The 14,834-nt window shown below is 34.9% G+C and overlaps 1 protein-coding gene across 2 annotated transcripts in view; it reads right to left on the bottom strand.

Annotated features, from left to right (window-relative positions):
- Positions 1–13,701, bottom strand: part of LOC106466890 (protein max-like) — a 52,260-nt gene extending 38,559 nt beyond the window's left edge. Inside the window, exon 1 of one of the 2 annotated variants that reach the window (XM_013927207.2) lies at positions 13,548–13,701. In XM_013927207.2, the coding sequence (XP_013782661.1) occupies positions 13,548–13,586 (39 nt within the window). In that variant the 5' untranslated portion in view covers positions 13,587–13,701. The remainder of the gene's footprint in view (positions 1–13,547) is intronic. The other variant, XM_013927201.2, reaches the window with a different exon arrangement.
- Between the last annotated feature and the right edge of the window lie 1,133 nt (positions 13,702–14,834).

The raw sequence follows: 14,834 nt of genomic DNA, 5'->3' as shown, positions 1-14,834 counted from the left end.
CAGAGAAAATATAATGATAAAATATAGTTTTCCTGAGGAAAAAAATTTGATATTTAATCAGAAGTTTTGAGATTATTTAAATGAAATTTGACTACTTTCAGGTGAAGAAAAGTATCTTGAATCATAACATGAAAATAAATTTCCACTCGGAACAGAAACTCAAGACTCAATTTATGGACAAATTTGTAGTAAGAGTATTTAATTAAAAAGTAAGCAAATAAGTCTGTATCTATACAAAAGCCTTGTGGTGTTTAATGAAAGCTAACTTAGTTCTAAACTATTACAAATCTCAACCAAATCCATTCAAGACAATGCTGAGAAAAAGAATGAAGTTAACATTAGCACAAATGCTTAGGGGGAACTACTGCACAAGGAGGTTGTGTTTACCTCCTATTGGTGGAGGGATGTTGTTACATGATGATAACAACATGCACTAGCAAAGTTGATGTTAAATGCTGTTTTTTAGGTGAGGTAGCTCAAGCCTAGTGGCATGCAAATCCCAGGCAAAACCCTCTGTGGTGAAGGGCTCCCAAAGAGTGGCAAAGTGCAAAAACCTGTCCCCCACCAAACCTCTACACCCACCACGTAATCACTGGGGACACTCAAGCCATTGACAAACAAATCAACAGTGAACCTTGAGGACCCATGGAGCAGGCACTCATAAAGGAGAGAAAGTAGGAGGACAAGACACGGAAACAGGTACAATAGGAGGCAGAGACAAACAGGAAACCAATGAAGAAAAGGAGGTGTGCAAATGTGCAGGCTTGACTCTGATCTCCAATGAGTCAGGAAAACCTCCAAAAGACATCTTGCCTTAACAAGGTAGCCATGTGCAAGTCTTGTAAGGATGTTTGGGGTAAACACACATGACAAAATGACATCCAACCCAAGAGATCCCGACAACAAAGGAGCCATGTAGGTAGGTAAAGGGCAGAAAAGGAATCTTGTAATCATGGAAAAAGGTAACCGAGGCACCACCAAAAGCCTCTCTGGAGAACAATGAAGAGCCTGCAACAGAAAGTGGTTCAAGGAAAGAGAAAAATAAGGTAAGACAATCTGAGGCAGATACAGTAAAACTGAAGTTGGGAAAATGTCAATGAAATAGTGGGATCTGAACCCCACAGAAGTAGAAGAGAATTCAACTGCTGGATGTCCAAAAAAAAAAGAAAGAAAAACAGACAGAATGGTCTTTCATATGACTTGAGGGTTAAGGCACACTGGCCTCAGAACATAATTAGTCTGCCAATAAAATGGCATGAACCCCAATAACCAGTGAGGTCAGGAAGAATAAGATATTGGCCCAAAGGTTTCTTACTTAAAAGGAAAGTGGAGGATAAAGATAAAATGTAACATATTTGGTTTATTAACTTCGGAAAAGGAGGAGGAGGCCCAGGTGCTGCCACTGGAGATAAATATGAGTGGGTGACACAGATGTCAAAATCCATGTCCTTGTGTTCAGGTAACTCTGATAAAAAGCACGAGAGGAGAATCTGCCGGCAAATCAGGAGCCCGCATGAAGATAGACAACTCCTAGTGAACCAAGGCTATTAACATCTCCCAAATTGTGGACCCAAATCCACTGTAGTCAATTTTTTTGTATTTTAGGAGGAACAGCAGTAGTAGTATCTGTAACATGAAACTCAATCTATTTCAATGAAGAGTGGAAGTAGAAAAGTTCAAACATGGAGCTCGAAAGAATCATGTATTATAATAGAAGACATGTAATGCTAATGTGTATAAAAAAAAAAATTTCAGAACACAAGTGTAGCAAACTAAGAAAAACTAAGTTCCCATAAAAATAAAGAACTGATTAAAAATTCCATAAAGGAAAGCAGGAGTAAAAGATATCTGAACATCATTAGTAACTAATTGAGAAATCATTTTAGCTAAGCATTATAGAGGGAGTCACACTCCTATTGGTAGAGGGTTGTCACATGCCAATTTGCATGCTATCACCATCTGCCTCACGTGAAAACATATTAGGGTAGATGGGAGTATCAAGGTTGTGGCAAGCAAACACTTGCACATATAAAGGGCATTACAAGCCAGGAAAAGCTATTCTATGAGTAGAGATAAGATATGGTATCAAAATCAAGTAAATCTTCATAATTTTTGTTGGATGTGGAAAACTAAATTTAAGCAACTAAAGTTAAGCTGTTCTTTTTGAAACATTTTGACTTCTGCTATCCATATACACAAAATCATTCATCAAAACCTTGAAAAAATTCAACACCCTAACTCATTGCTCTATTTCCACTAACAGTATCTACACATCCTAATGTGGATAAGAATAAGTATTATGAAAGAAAGCCACTCTACTTATAATGTCACCTCTTCATTCTTGAAACATCCACTAAGAACATAATCAAAGCTAGATATAGCCTTCATATAACCATCTTACAAATATTAAATAAACTTAACCTAAAAACAAACCCTATTATTAAGTAGTTTTTTATTTTTAATATATGGATAATGGGAAAATTTTGTCCTTCAAAGCCATCTTTGCAAACCCACCCTTTAGAAAAGTAAAACTTAAACCCACTCATTTTTCAGGAAGTCACTGATTTCCCTTTTAAGCTCCCGTAAAGTGCTGGCCTTCACTACAACCAACAGCAACTTGCTCCATAAGTCATGTTACCCTGTTAGAAAAATAAAATTGTCTTAACTATATCCTAACCTGTCTTTTACAGACTTAAACTAGTGCCCAAATTATATCAGATACTTTTATCCAGTGCTCCAGATAAATTTGGATTTTTTAACATAAAAAATGCATTAGAAATAAAAACTGTGCACATCAAATATGCATACTATTCATCAGTACATACATACGCATGTATATGCCAATTTGAAAGAAATAAAACCTTTATTAGTAATAAATCAAACAGAAAGCATGTGAGGTCATTCTCACAGAAAGTTGACTGACAAGTTATACAGCTATTTGTAGGATTTGATGCAAGTCCTTTATATCAAATCCTACAAACTGTTTACATTCCACCACTTAATGGAAGCCTACTGTATTTCTATGGTTTGCTCTCAAAAGTTATATTTAACACATTGACCACTGATTCACAGCACAGCAGTTGAATACAAGTGAGCCATATACACTGTTCGGCTTGCAAAAAATCAGCACGCATCTATAGCAGCCACAGTCAATGGGTTAAGAGCTGTGATTTAGCAAAACTAAGTCTACTGCAGAGAGTAGTGAATCAAATAATAGATTACACCTCCTTTGTTCATAGCAAACTTTTTCAAGTTGTAGTTATAATGACTATTTCACATGTTTATCAAATATAACTACATATGATAAAGAAAACATTCCATTTCAGTAAAACTTTTTTACTCAACCATGAACATACATGCTTCATATCATTAATATAGCAATAAAATCCAAAGTATTCTGGATGACAACTAGTGCTACCTATCGGAGTCAACATGCTAATTTATCCCAGCCACATTTGTTTTCATTAATCGTTTTTCCCTTTTTTTTTTTTACTAAAATAGATTTTGCCTTTGGTTATAAAAAAAAAACAATCAAATAGGCAAAGAAAATAGCTTTTAGGTAAGATTCAAGAACTTTTGAATTGTTTGATTCTTTTTTAAGATACTTCAAGGAGGTTTTTTACCAAATTCAAGTAGTATTTAAGAAACCCACTTTAACCAAATTTAATTAGTTTTACAGGCCTGTGCAAATGATAATCTCTATGTCATTTCTGGATTATTTCTTTTTCCCTCACTCAAATAACATGTCTTATTGAAAAAAAGAAAAATTTCCATATGAATTATACAGCAATTAACCATAGTTTGGGTTACCATTGAACTGAAAATTATACCAGTTGACTTTTATTGATCAACATCAACAAAGTGTTTACTGTATTGAATTTACATTGCCTAGATTTGTCCTTGATAGGAAGTTAATAAAGAAATAAGAAGAGCAAGTGTCTAGTAAATACAGCCACACAACACCAAAATATCAGGTGTTGAATGATAAAAAGTAACCGAAAGCCAAAAATACACAAAATTTTAGCACTGAGTTTTCATTTCCAGCAATGCAGTTTATATCGAAGAATAAAATACACATTGTGTTAAAAGCTTATCTGGTGCAATGTGGACATTATCAATCCCCCAAATATTATAGTCAACTTGAATAAGGTCACCTCTTATCCTTCTCTCCTTAAAACAATAACCATTAAGAGATCTTAAATGTTTTCTTTACGAGATAACCCTTCCACCCACAATTATCCTATTACCTCTCCTTTGCACCCTTTCCAAAAAGTATATATTGTTGCGTATCTGCTTGTTTCTTAATTTCCTATATAAATTCTTTCTGATAAACTTCAGTGATACAAGTCCTTTCTTAATTAAAACAAGTTTATTCTTTCTCGATACAACTTTGCAATACACAGAATTTCCACAGTCAATACGTTTGCAATCTAGATAACAAAACACACATTTTATACTACCGCTCGCTTGACTCAATCATCTGTCTCTATATCTATCTATCTGCAAAAAATATTTCCGCTTTATTTGACGGGCTTATGTACTAAAAAAGAGGGCGCCTGGAACAGACTAGAGTTGCCAGGAAAAGTCATGATCCTTTTAGAAACTCCAGCGTCGCATGACTTCCGCTGTCATAACAATATCCTTTCATAGATAAGAAGTCCAAAACTACACAGTATTCAACTGAGACCTAACTAGTGATCTGTAGAGAAATAATTACCATCTTTTTAACTTGTAATTATTGTCAATACATCCTAAAATTCTATTAGTTTTATTACTAGCAAGAGATATAGCTTGACTATTTGTGGTACTTGCTAACTGATTAATCAATAGTCCCATTAATTGACTACATTTGTCTAATTGTTAAGTATAGTGTTCCTCAAATCACAGTATGTACAAAAAAGTTGGCAGCAGCTGCAGTCAGCCAGATGCCTTCCCTCTAGTCAGCATTTCAAAGTTATAATTTTCTTATACTGAAAATATATTACAATAGGTACTTATCTTTTCTCACATAAATAGCTATTCTCATTCAGTGCTACCACTATATCTCCCAAAAAATTTTTTCCATGCCTTCAGCTTTGAGCTCCCACGTACCTTACAATCAACTGGTTCAAATGCATCTCCTGATCCATGTGACTCTCTCTTTGATTCTACTGAACTATCACTTTAAATTTTTGCAGAAAATGGTAGTACCAGTTTCTAGTGTGGAGGTAAATACCTATTGGAAATATATTTTCAGTATACAAAAATTATAACTTCTGATATGATACATTACGTCTGATCACATAAATAGCTAAAATCCCACATTGAATATAACAAATCTCAATCCCATAAAGTACCGAAATGTGGTTGAAAGTAAAAGGATGTGCCCCTAGGTGTAAAGTGGCTAGGGCATGATAGACCGTACACGTCAAGTCAACTACATCCAAAACCCAGGCTGCCGGGAACCGACATCCATACAGGGGTAGGAAAGAGGATCATACCACTGGCAAGTAAACTACAATCCAAAACCCAGCCACCAGGAACCGACATCCATGTGTGGGTGGGATAGAGAATCATACCAGCAATAAGTCAATTATAATCCAAAACCCAGCCATCTGGTTGGGGTAGGAAAGAGGATCATACCAACTTCACCTCAAGTTCAGGAGACTGGAAGGAGTCTTGTATCCTCCCCTATTCTACGAGTAGGACACTTAATAGCAAAGTGATAAATTGTTTGACCAATCCGGGAACCCAACATCCGGATGATCAATATAGTAAAGATGTCTCTCAAATGTAAAATATGTCACTCAAAACCAATCTGACAGGAATTGCCACTAGCACAATAACATCCTTGATACACTAAAATCATTAAGGGATAGTGTAAGAGGAAGAACCATATTAATCAGCAAGTACCACCACTGTGACCCATAAAACGAATGGAGGAACAAGTAAGGAAACAGAGACACCTATAATGTTACACATGTGAGGACTTATGTTGATTGTTTCAACTCTGAATCCAAGATCCAGCAACTGGGAACCAACATCCATGTGGGGGTAGGATGAGGGATCTCAATCAAAGGGGTGAACTACAATTTTGACAGCTCACTCCAAAGCTAATACATCCCCTCGGATAAACCTGTACAGAGACAGAGCATCAGACTGGAGGACATCTCGTCATCAACACCAGCAGAACACCATAGCCCTACTTTAAACTGAATGGTTTTATCATAATATGTATTGTCTATCATTATCACTGTTAGTTGCCTCCATGGTCCATCACACCAGTAGCTTGGAACTAGAAAATGGTAAGGACTCTTTTACTCTGCTGGAAGTAAATGGGTGGAGAGTCCAGAGGAACGATAACACCAGAGACATTGGAACAGGTGGCAATGAAAACCCTATTTTGAAAAGCAAACTACACAAAATTTATTCAGTCTAAGGCATATCAGGGATGAGAAGCTATCACCTTCTGCTTTACCCATGAAGTCCATGTGTGAGTACATTCTGGAATGGGCACATTAATGAAGAAAATATATCATGAGAACACACCTACAAGCAATCTTGTGGAACACCCCATCTCAACAGTGAGCATGTTATGGCCATGGAAATTAGAAATAAGCAGTCATCATGGATTTGACTAGAAGAAGCATACTTGGTCAGTTGTCACAGAGTGGAATCCAAAAAGAGTTTAAAAAAAAAAGGGGGGGCTGAAAAAGTATATATTGCAATACCATTATCGGCCCTGGGTGTCAACTTATTATCATAACTGATAACATCTGTGGCAATAGCACCTAAATGCATTGGGGATATCTCATCTATCAGACAAAATCCAAATGCCAATGTCAATCTAGTCAATCATCATGGAAAATCATTTTAAAAAAGCAATCAAATATGGCTACGAGCCAAGTGCTTACACACACACAATGTCTTAGCTTCTAAAACATTCATAACAAAAAAAAAATTCATTGAAAAACTTAATCAAACAGACCTTGTAACTATAATGATAGTATTTTTAAAAATGTCTTTTATAATCATATAGTTACAGGAAATTTAGAAGTTGTCAAAGATAAAGAATTAGAATCAATATTAAAGAAAAGTACTAATTATAGAATTTTTAAAACTCACCAAAAAAAAGTGAAATCTTAAAAGACTTAGAAAAAAATATTGATGATTATATTCTTATAATAAGTAAACAATCCTATTATCTGCCATGTTTCTTTTTTGAATGGAAATTATATTTTATTAACTGCCATAAAGAATAGATTAAGAACCTTAAGCTTATTTCAATATAAATTAGATATTTCATTCACTGTTTTTAAAAATAAAATACATTCAAAAACAATTCGTTATTACCCCAATTGATAAAGCTGGCTGTAATTTTAGTTTTATGTGCAAAAAATTATACACACAAATTTTACTTAATGAAATTAATGCCACAAGTACTTTTACTAAAAGTTCTTTAAAGATAAATAATGTTATTACTAATTTAAAGAAGACTATTAAAAAGGGAATATCTATACAGATTATTCTTGTACAAATTTATGATTTTTATATGCAATTCCAAAATTGCATAAAAATCCTGTAAAATTCAGATTTATTACTAATTCTTTTAAATACAGTCATTAAATCTCTTTCCATAGTACTTAACAATATTCTAGATGTCTTGTTTGAAAAAAATAAAAATAGTCTTCAAATAACCAGAATAACTATTTTTTGATTATTAAAAATAACATTCCAGTTTTGGAATGTTTAAATAATTTAAATTCTTCAAAAACTGCCAATTCTATTTTTACATATGACATTATTACATTATATACTAAAATAGACCTAAAAGATTTAATCAGGATTTTCAATGATTTGTTCAATAACTATAAATAACGAAATAATTATACCCAAATTTAAATTTACTAGAATTCAATGTAAAAATACACTACATTTCTGTATTTATAACAGTTATATTGTTTTTAATAATGTATATATATATGGCCAACCTGTATCTGTTCGTTTATGAAGCAGACTTTAAATCCTAACTTCTACATTTACACCTTCCATTACATAGATGATTTAATATCTATAAGTAATATGAATTTCACACCACACCTAATATATCCACCAGAACTTGCAATAGAAAGAAATAATAATAATAATAATGAGGTCCATGCTAATTATTCAGATTTGGACATTACTTTTATAGAAGGTACAGTGCAGTTGACTATTTTTGATAAAATAAGAGAATTTAATTTTCCCATTCTTGGTCTACCCTCACCTAATAGTGTTATTCCGTGTATCATGTTAAAAGGTATTATTAAACCTCAACTAAAATGGTTCTTAACAGTCTGTAATAACTATACTTTTTTTTTTTATGGATAATGTTTTATTATTAAAAAATAAACTGAAAGATAACAGCTATAAAGACAGACAATTAAAGAAATACCTTACTTTATTTTTTAATAAATACAAAAATATTTTAGAAATTAAACTATTGATTAAGGAAAATATCTTATAAAATTAAAAAAAATAAAGAGAAAGTTAGTTATTTTATGTTATAAGTAGCTAATAGCAACTTTATTCAGTATAACCGAGATGGAAAAGACTAATTTCAAGTGGCTGGGCTTGTCTCGGCATTCCCGTGTTATACTTGAATAAATCTTCAGGAGAAAGGGAGGAGTAAGAACTATATAAGAACTTTTAAGGTAGGGTGTATAGTTCTATTTAATGTTTTATAGCTCTATTTAATATCTTTTGGTAAGGATGGAGGTTGGGTGTTTTATTAGTAGAAATATTAGGGTGGCTTTATTTCAATTCATTTCTCCTTTAAGAAATTTAAGGGTAACTGCCTTCCCACAACTGGCTATAGACAGTGAAAGGCAGTAGAAACTGAGACGTTGTGGGTGTAAGCACTCAGCTTCGAATCCTTACTTGATTGCTTTTTTTATGATTTTCCATGATGGCTGACTATATTGACATCAGCATTTGGAGTCTGTCTGATAGATGGGATATCCTCAAAGCATTTGAGCACTATTAACACATACATTATCTGTTATTAAAATAAGTTGAAAACCAGGACCGATAATGGTATTTTGATATTTAATTCATTATTGTTTTATAGTGCTGACTTAACTGCCTATTAACAATTAATGTAACCAATAGTTTGTAAGCTATTTATTTATAGATAGATCAACTTACTCTGTCACAATATCACCAAAGTCTGAAGAATGGCTACAGGAAGAAGACAATAACTCGAAGATGAGACACAGCGATCCAATGCAGATAATGAGATATGATTGTATGTGGGTGGTCCACCTGCCCGATTGAAGAATTTTCTACGAGGGACGAGGTAAGGTGGCTGATCTGATGAGAAGACACCTGGAACAAATTATGGGAAGAAGACAATAGGGAAGAATAAGCCAATTTAATTAAAACCAAACCCAACTAGTCAGGGTGGAAGAAGAAAGGTGACAAACAGAGGATGCCTGTCAAGGAAGGAATAGGTGAGAATAGGCACCACGGAAGGAAGCCATTCGGGCAGCATAACAACGAAGAGCACAGACAGGACATGGTAGCCTATCCAGATCCAACCGAGGATAAAGGTGGGAAATGGAAGGAAGGGAAATTGGCAAGAAGAAGAAATTACCCTCCCGAGCCTGGGAATGAAAGATCAATCCAGATAAAGGAAAATATATGTTGAATAATATAGAGTACATGAAACATCAATGGCATATAAATTCGACCAAAGATGTCCACAGGCTAATAGAAGAAAAAATAAGTCTTAAGGGATAAGTTAGAAAGTGAGCACGAGGACAGAGGTAAAGTGAGGCAGCGAAGAACCACATCAACATCCCAAAGCAGAAGGATTGCATGCTGAGGTGGATGACTAATCCGGAAGGAACGCAACAAGAGAGAAAGGGTGGGAGAGGTGAAACTTTTAAGGGACCTGGATAAAGCAGCTCGAAAACCTGACCCAAAGACCAACAATGGAAAACATTCCACTTACGTTGATAAATATCCCTAGAAGTTGGGAGAATGGAACAAGCTAAAAAAGAATCAACCCACCAGAACAAATTGGATCTCCTCACCAAGGACTGAATAAAAAAAACAGGTGAAATCCTGGTGACCGAGATTGAGGTAGAAAGGATGGAGGAAGAGATAATGGAGGGGCAGGTTGGAGCTGGAGCAGCCATGGGAACTATGGTTGTGCTGCCAGTACTGAGCAATCAGAAGAACTTGACACAGTCCTGTATGGATGATCAAGACCACCCTATGAAGAAGACAGCTGGAAGGATAAAAACACAGGTATTTGTTGATCCAATCTTGACTGAACACATCAACAGCCAGAGCAAGAGGAACTGGGGACCAAGGCAGAGGTAATTTGGTGTTGACGGATGTAGCAAACGCATTCAGGTGAGGAGTACCCCACTGAAGGCATAGCCACTGGATAACAAAAGGATGGAGAGACCACTCCATCAGATAAACTTTGTCGGGGCATGAAAGACAATCCACAACAAGACTGAATGCACCCAAAACATGACATGCAATAATATGAATACTGAGTGTGTGGGCCCAAAAAGGAGATACAAGATCCGACCACAAAGGGAATAAGAACGGGTGCCACCTTGGTGAATGAGATAAGCCACCACTGTAGAATTGTCAGAATGGATCATGACCAAATAATTCCTGGCAAGATGAAGAAAATGATCCAAGGCACGACATACAGCCAGAAGCTTCAGGATGTTCATATGGTAAGATATTTTAGTTGGAGACCACAATCTGAAGCTTTCTGCTGATCAACCAACACCTCCAGCCCTGAAGGGAAGCATCCGTGAAGATATGTTAATCCAGACGAGGGGAGGAAGTGGAACACCTGCCCATTTGTGTGAGCCCTGTCCAACCACCAATGCAGATTGCCTACAAGGAAAGGAGGAAGGGAAATAGGAGCCTCCAATGAATCCCATTCAAGATTCCATTGGTCATGCACAGTCCACTGAAAAGACCTCATATGTGCTCAACTCAAGGGGATAAAGGGTTTCCATGGAAGACCACACCCCAAAAGCAATATAACTTCGCAAGCTGTAAGAGAGTCATTCGAACAAAGTTGAAAAGGAGAATGCTGGGCCCAACTGAGGTGAGTGCTGAAAAAGACACCCAAATGGACAAGATATTGGGTAGGTATAAGGAATGACTTCTCCAATTTGATTAACCAACCCGTACAAGCTGCCACCAGGAGCAGCACATGAGTTTGATGGGTAGACTCCTGTTCGGAACAAGCTAACAAAAGCCAGTAGTCCATGTAATGATGCAAGCACAACCTCCAAGCATGCAAATGTTGGGCAAAAGCCTTGACCACCTGACAAAAAACCAAATGGAGCTGAAGCAAGCCTGAAGGACAGGGTGCGAACTTAATGAAATACCCCATGATGAACGAACCGGAAGATATGATCTTGACTGATGAGATAACAGGATATGCAGGTAAGCATTCATGACATCTACCTTGGTCATCCACAAACCCAATGAAAAAGCCCACCTGAGGGTGAGAAAAACTCCATGGCAAATTCGGATAAAACAAAAAATTGATTGAGGTGGGACCAATCGATCACAAGCCACCAGTTCCTGTTTTTCTTGGGTACCATAAATGGCCTGGAATAAAAACCTGGAGAAAGATGCTTCACAAGTTTGATGGCCTGCTAGGAACAAAGATTTTGTAGCACCTCTGACAAATGCTGACTGGTGGTAGAATGAAGACGTAATGGAAAAGAAATAGGTATCTGAGATAACAGTGGAGGGGAAAGAAAATGGATGACAAGTCCCTTGGATAATACCCGTATAACCCACTGATCTGTGGCAAAAAGTCACCAAAAGGGAACAAAATTGGTCAAGCAAGCCCCCATTGAACCATGTCCGTCTTGAATAAAACAATGAGATTATCTCCTGGAGGTAGGAACAGATATGGCCTGGGAAGGAGCTGGATGGGAAACAGTAATAGGGGCATGTCTAGGCTCAGTATGAAACAAACAATCCACCAAAGAAGAAACGGTAGTTTGTTGTCGCACAGACTCCACATAGGATTCCAAAGCCTTAGGAATATTACTAAAAACACACTGCTGTAGAAAAGGGGCCCCATATGTAAGTCCCAGAGATAAGTAGGCAGTAATCCAAACACATATACAAAATTTATCATAAACTTTAAAATTCTTTTGAGAGAAAGAACTTCCTACATTTATCAAACTCATTAGTATAGAATAAATCAAAATTATTTATACTACTGTGAGCAGCCTTTGCTACTTAAATGAGGCTCAAAAAGTAAAATAATGGAAAAATTAATCATAATAATTATAGTATAAGATTATGTCCCGATACAGAACTCTGCATATCAGGACACAAATCTAACATCATAAAAATCCAGAACACAAATTAAAAACTACAAAAGAACAAATAGCACACAAATTGACTAGCTAAACAATACCTAAAGATGAAAGAAGTAAACAAAAAGAATAAATCATTCTAGAACAATTACAAATGACATCCTGATATGAAACTATTTTCAACTTCCAAGATTTGTCAAATCAAGTAATATTATTTAAATTTTAACAACTATATATATATATATATTTCTTCACAAAATATCACAATTAACTTCACTTTTAAATAAATGTTGTTTTTATATATTTTAATTAGGACTTATGCTGTACTGTAGTTAATAAGAAATTGGGGGATTTTATCTGTAGCAAATGATCACTAATAGTAATACTATAAATAGGATTATCATTAATAGTATGAATAAAAGTATATAAATTGAATTTCAAACCTTTCGCTATATAAAATTTATGAAGCCATGTATTGCAACGCGTTATTTTTACCTTGATAAAATAGACAGAGATATTTTACTATTTTCAAAAACTATCAACTTACGTGAAAATATAACACTAGTATTAGTAATAGTACCAGTAGTAACCGAGTTTAAAACCTAACTTCAATTTAAATTTAAAAATGGAATCTAAAAACAAATAGTTCAAACCTATTAATTAATAATAATAATATCTTCCATAAATTAGTCGTAGAATATTTTATGGAAACTACCATAAAATATAGAAAAAACATACTCGTAATAATTTTAATATTTTCTAGAAAAACTCACATTATTAATATGAAATCAATTTTTGTTTCGAACAACATTGTAATTTGCATATACACACCCAACGTGAGGATTAGGCTAAATTCTAACTTGCCTTCGAAATTCAATCACGCACGCTAACTCAGTAGCTGTAGTAATACTACTTAACAGCTAAACATGAATATTCGGTTACACTACATTGTTCAACTACGCAACGAGTCCTGCCGCCCAGAAAGTGCAAGTTAAAACAACACAACTACTTAACAGTAACACTAACTTTTTTATCAGCGTACGCAGAATGTATGATGTTACTGTTCTTCTACTGTGAAGTGCTAGCACGAAAATTGGTACTAGAATTTAAACAGTAACCACTCAAAATTACATCCAAACAAAGAGTTCTTTGGGGGGAAAAGTACCAAATATTTCAAAACAGTTGTTATTAACAGAAAAATAAACTCACGTCACTTTCGACATCAACGTCCTTGTCTTCATCACTCATTTTATCTTTCCAGAGGGATAAAGTTTCCCTCTAAAACCAACACTCTATATAACTAAAATGGCGACAGCAATACGCCACGCGGTCAAACCACGTGCACTCAAACACTCACATGTGCACAGAATTGGTAAAATGTGCTCACAGTTGAACATAATAGGCAAGATGTATACTTTATGATCATTACTGAAATAAACCCCATATAAAATATAGAGGTAATATAAAATTATCAGAAAAATAATTAGTAAAGAGTTTTCCATATTGTATCGAGAAACGTTGATGGAAGTTTAACTTTTCTTTCGGACTACTTAGTTTGATATGTGTTACAATGTAATATGGTCGTGTTCTACCGCTATTAATATCGACGTTAAACTTAAAGGGACATATGACTTCCCATATAACATTGTACGTGTATTACTGAATCGACAATGTAAATATGTATATGTATACTTATATATGCATTAAATTTTTATTTATTTATATATTTTTTTGAATTCATTTTTTCGCCCACTTTTCTCTAAACTATTAACTTTACACCAAAATAACTGCAATAGACGATAGATTGTATTGATCTAGTTGCATATTGAAATATGTACGCTTATCTTATATAAAGCTCTGTTAAGAAATCCTCTATTATAAATTGTTTGTTTGTAATTAAGCACAAAGTTACACAATAGGCTGTCTGTGCTCTGCCCATCACGGATATCAGAACCCGGATTCTAGCGTTTTAAGGCCGCAGACATGCCACTGGGGGCCCTCTATTATAAAAGAATTGAGAAGTGCATGAAGTATTTTAATTCCTGAAATTAACCATCAAGAATATAAAAGGGATCGGGAATATATAAATTTGTACTATTTTTCAAAGGAGCAATCGTGTCAGCTGATGGTTTCTCTTCTTCAAGCTGATAATGACATGACCAATTAACTTGAAATTTTCACTTCCATTGTTAAAAGGTAACATCTCACTTTGTCTACTCCCATTAGCAATAGAGTAAATAGGAGTAGACGAAATGGAAAATATATGACCTAAAAAGTATACAATCATCAGATTGTCAGATATAAAATAAAGTTTATACAGAAATCACTTTGACACAGTTTTAAAAACAATTTTGTATTTATAATGTTTACGATAAAATGCAGTAGACTTTTAAAACATTCATACATCGATATTTATATTGTTGCGTCAGCAAAGTCACATGACTAGTGTGACGCCACGTTTCTAGAACTATCATGTACCTTGGCGAATGCTGTAGG

This window comes from Limulus polyphemus, unplaced genomic scaffold (assembly GCF_000517525.1).
Source record: "Limulus polyphemus unplaced genomic scaffold, Limulus_polyphemus-2.1.2 Scaffold76, whole genome shotgun sequence".
Taxonomy (NCBI): Eukaryota; Metazoa; Arthropoda; class Merostomata; order Xiphosura; family Limulidae; genus Limulus; species Limulus polyphemus.
Note: the sequence above shows the minus strand (reverse complement) of the source record. Positions and strands in the feature narration are given on the sequence as shown.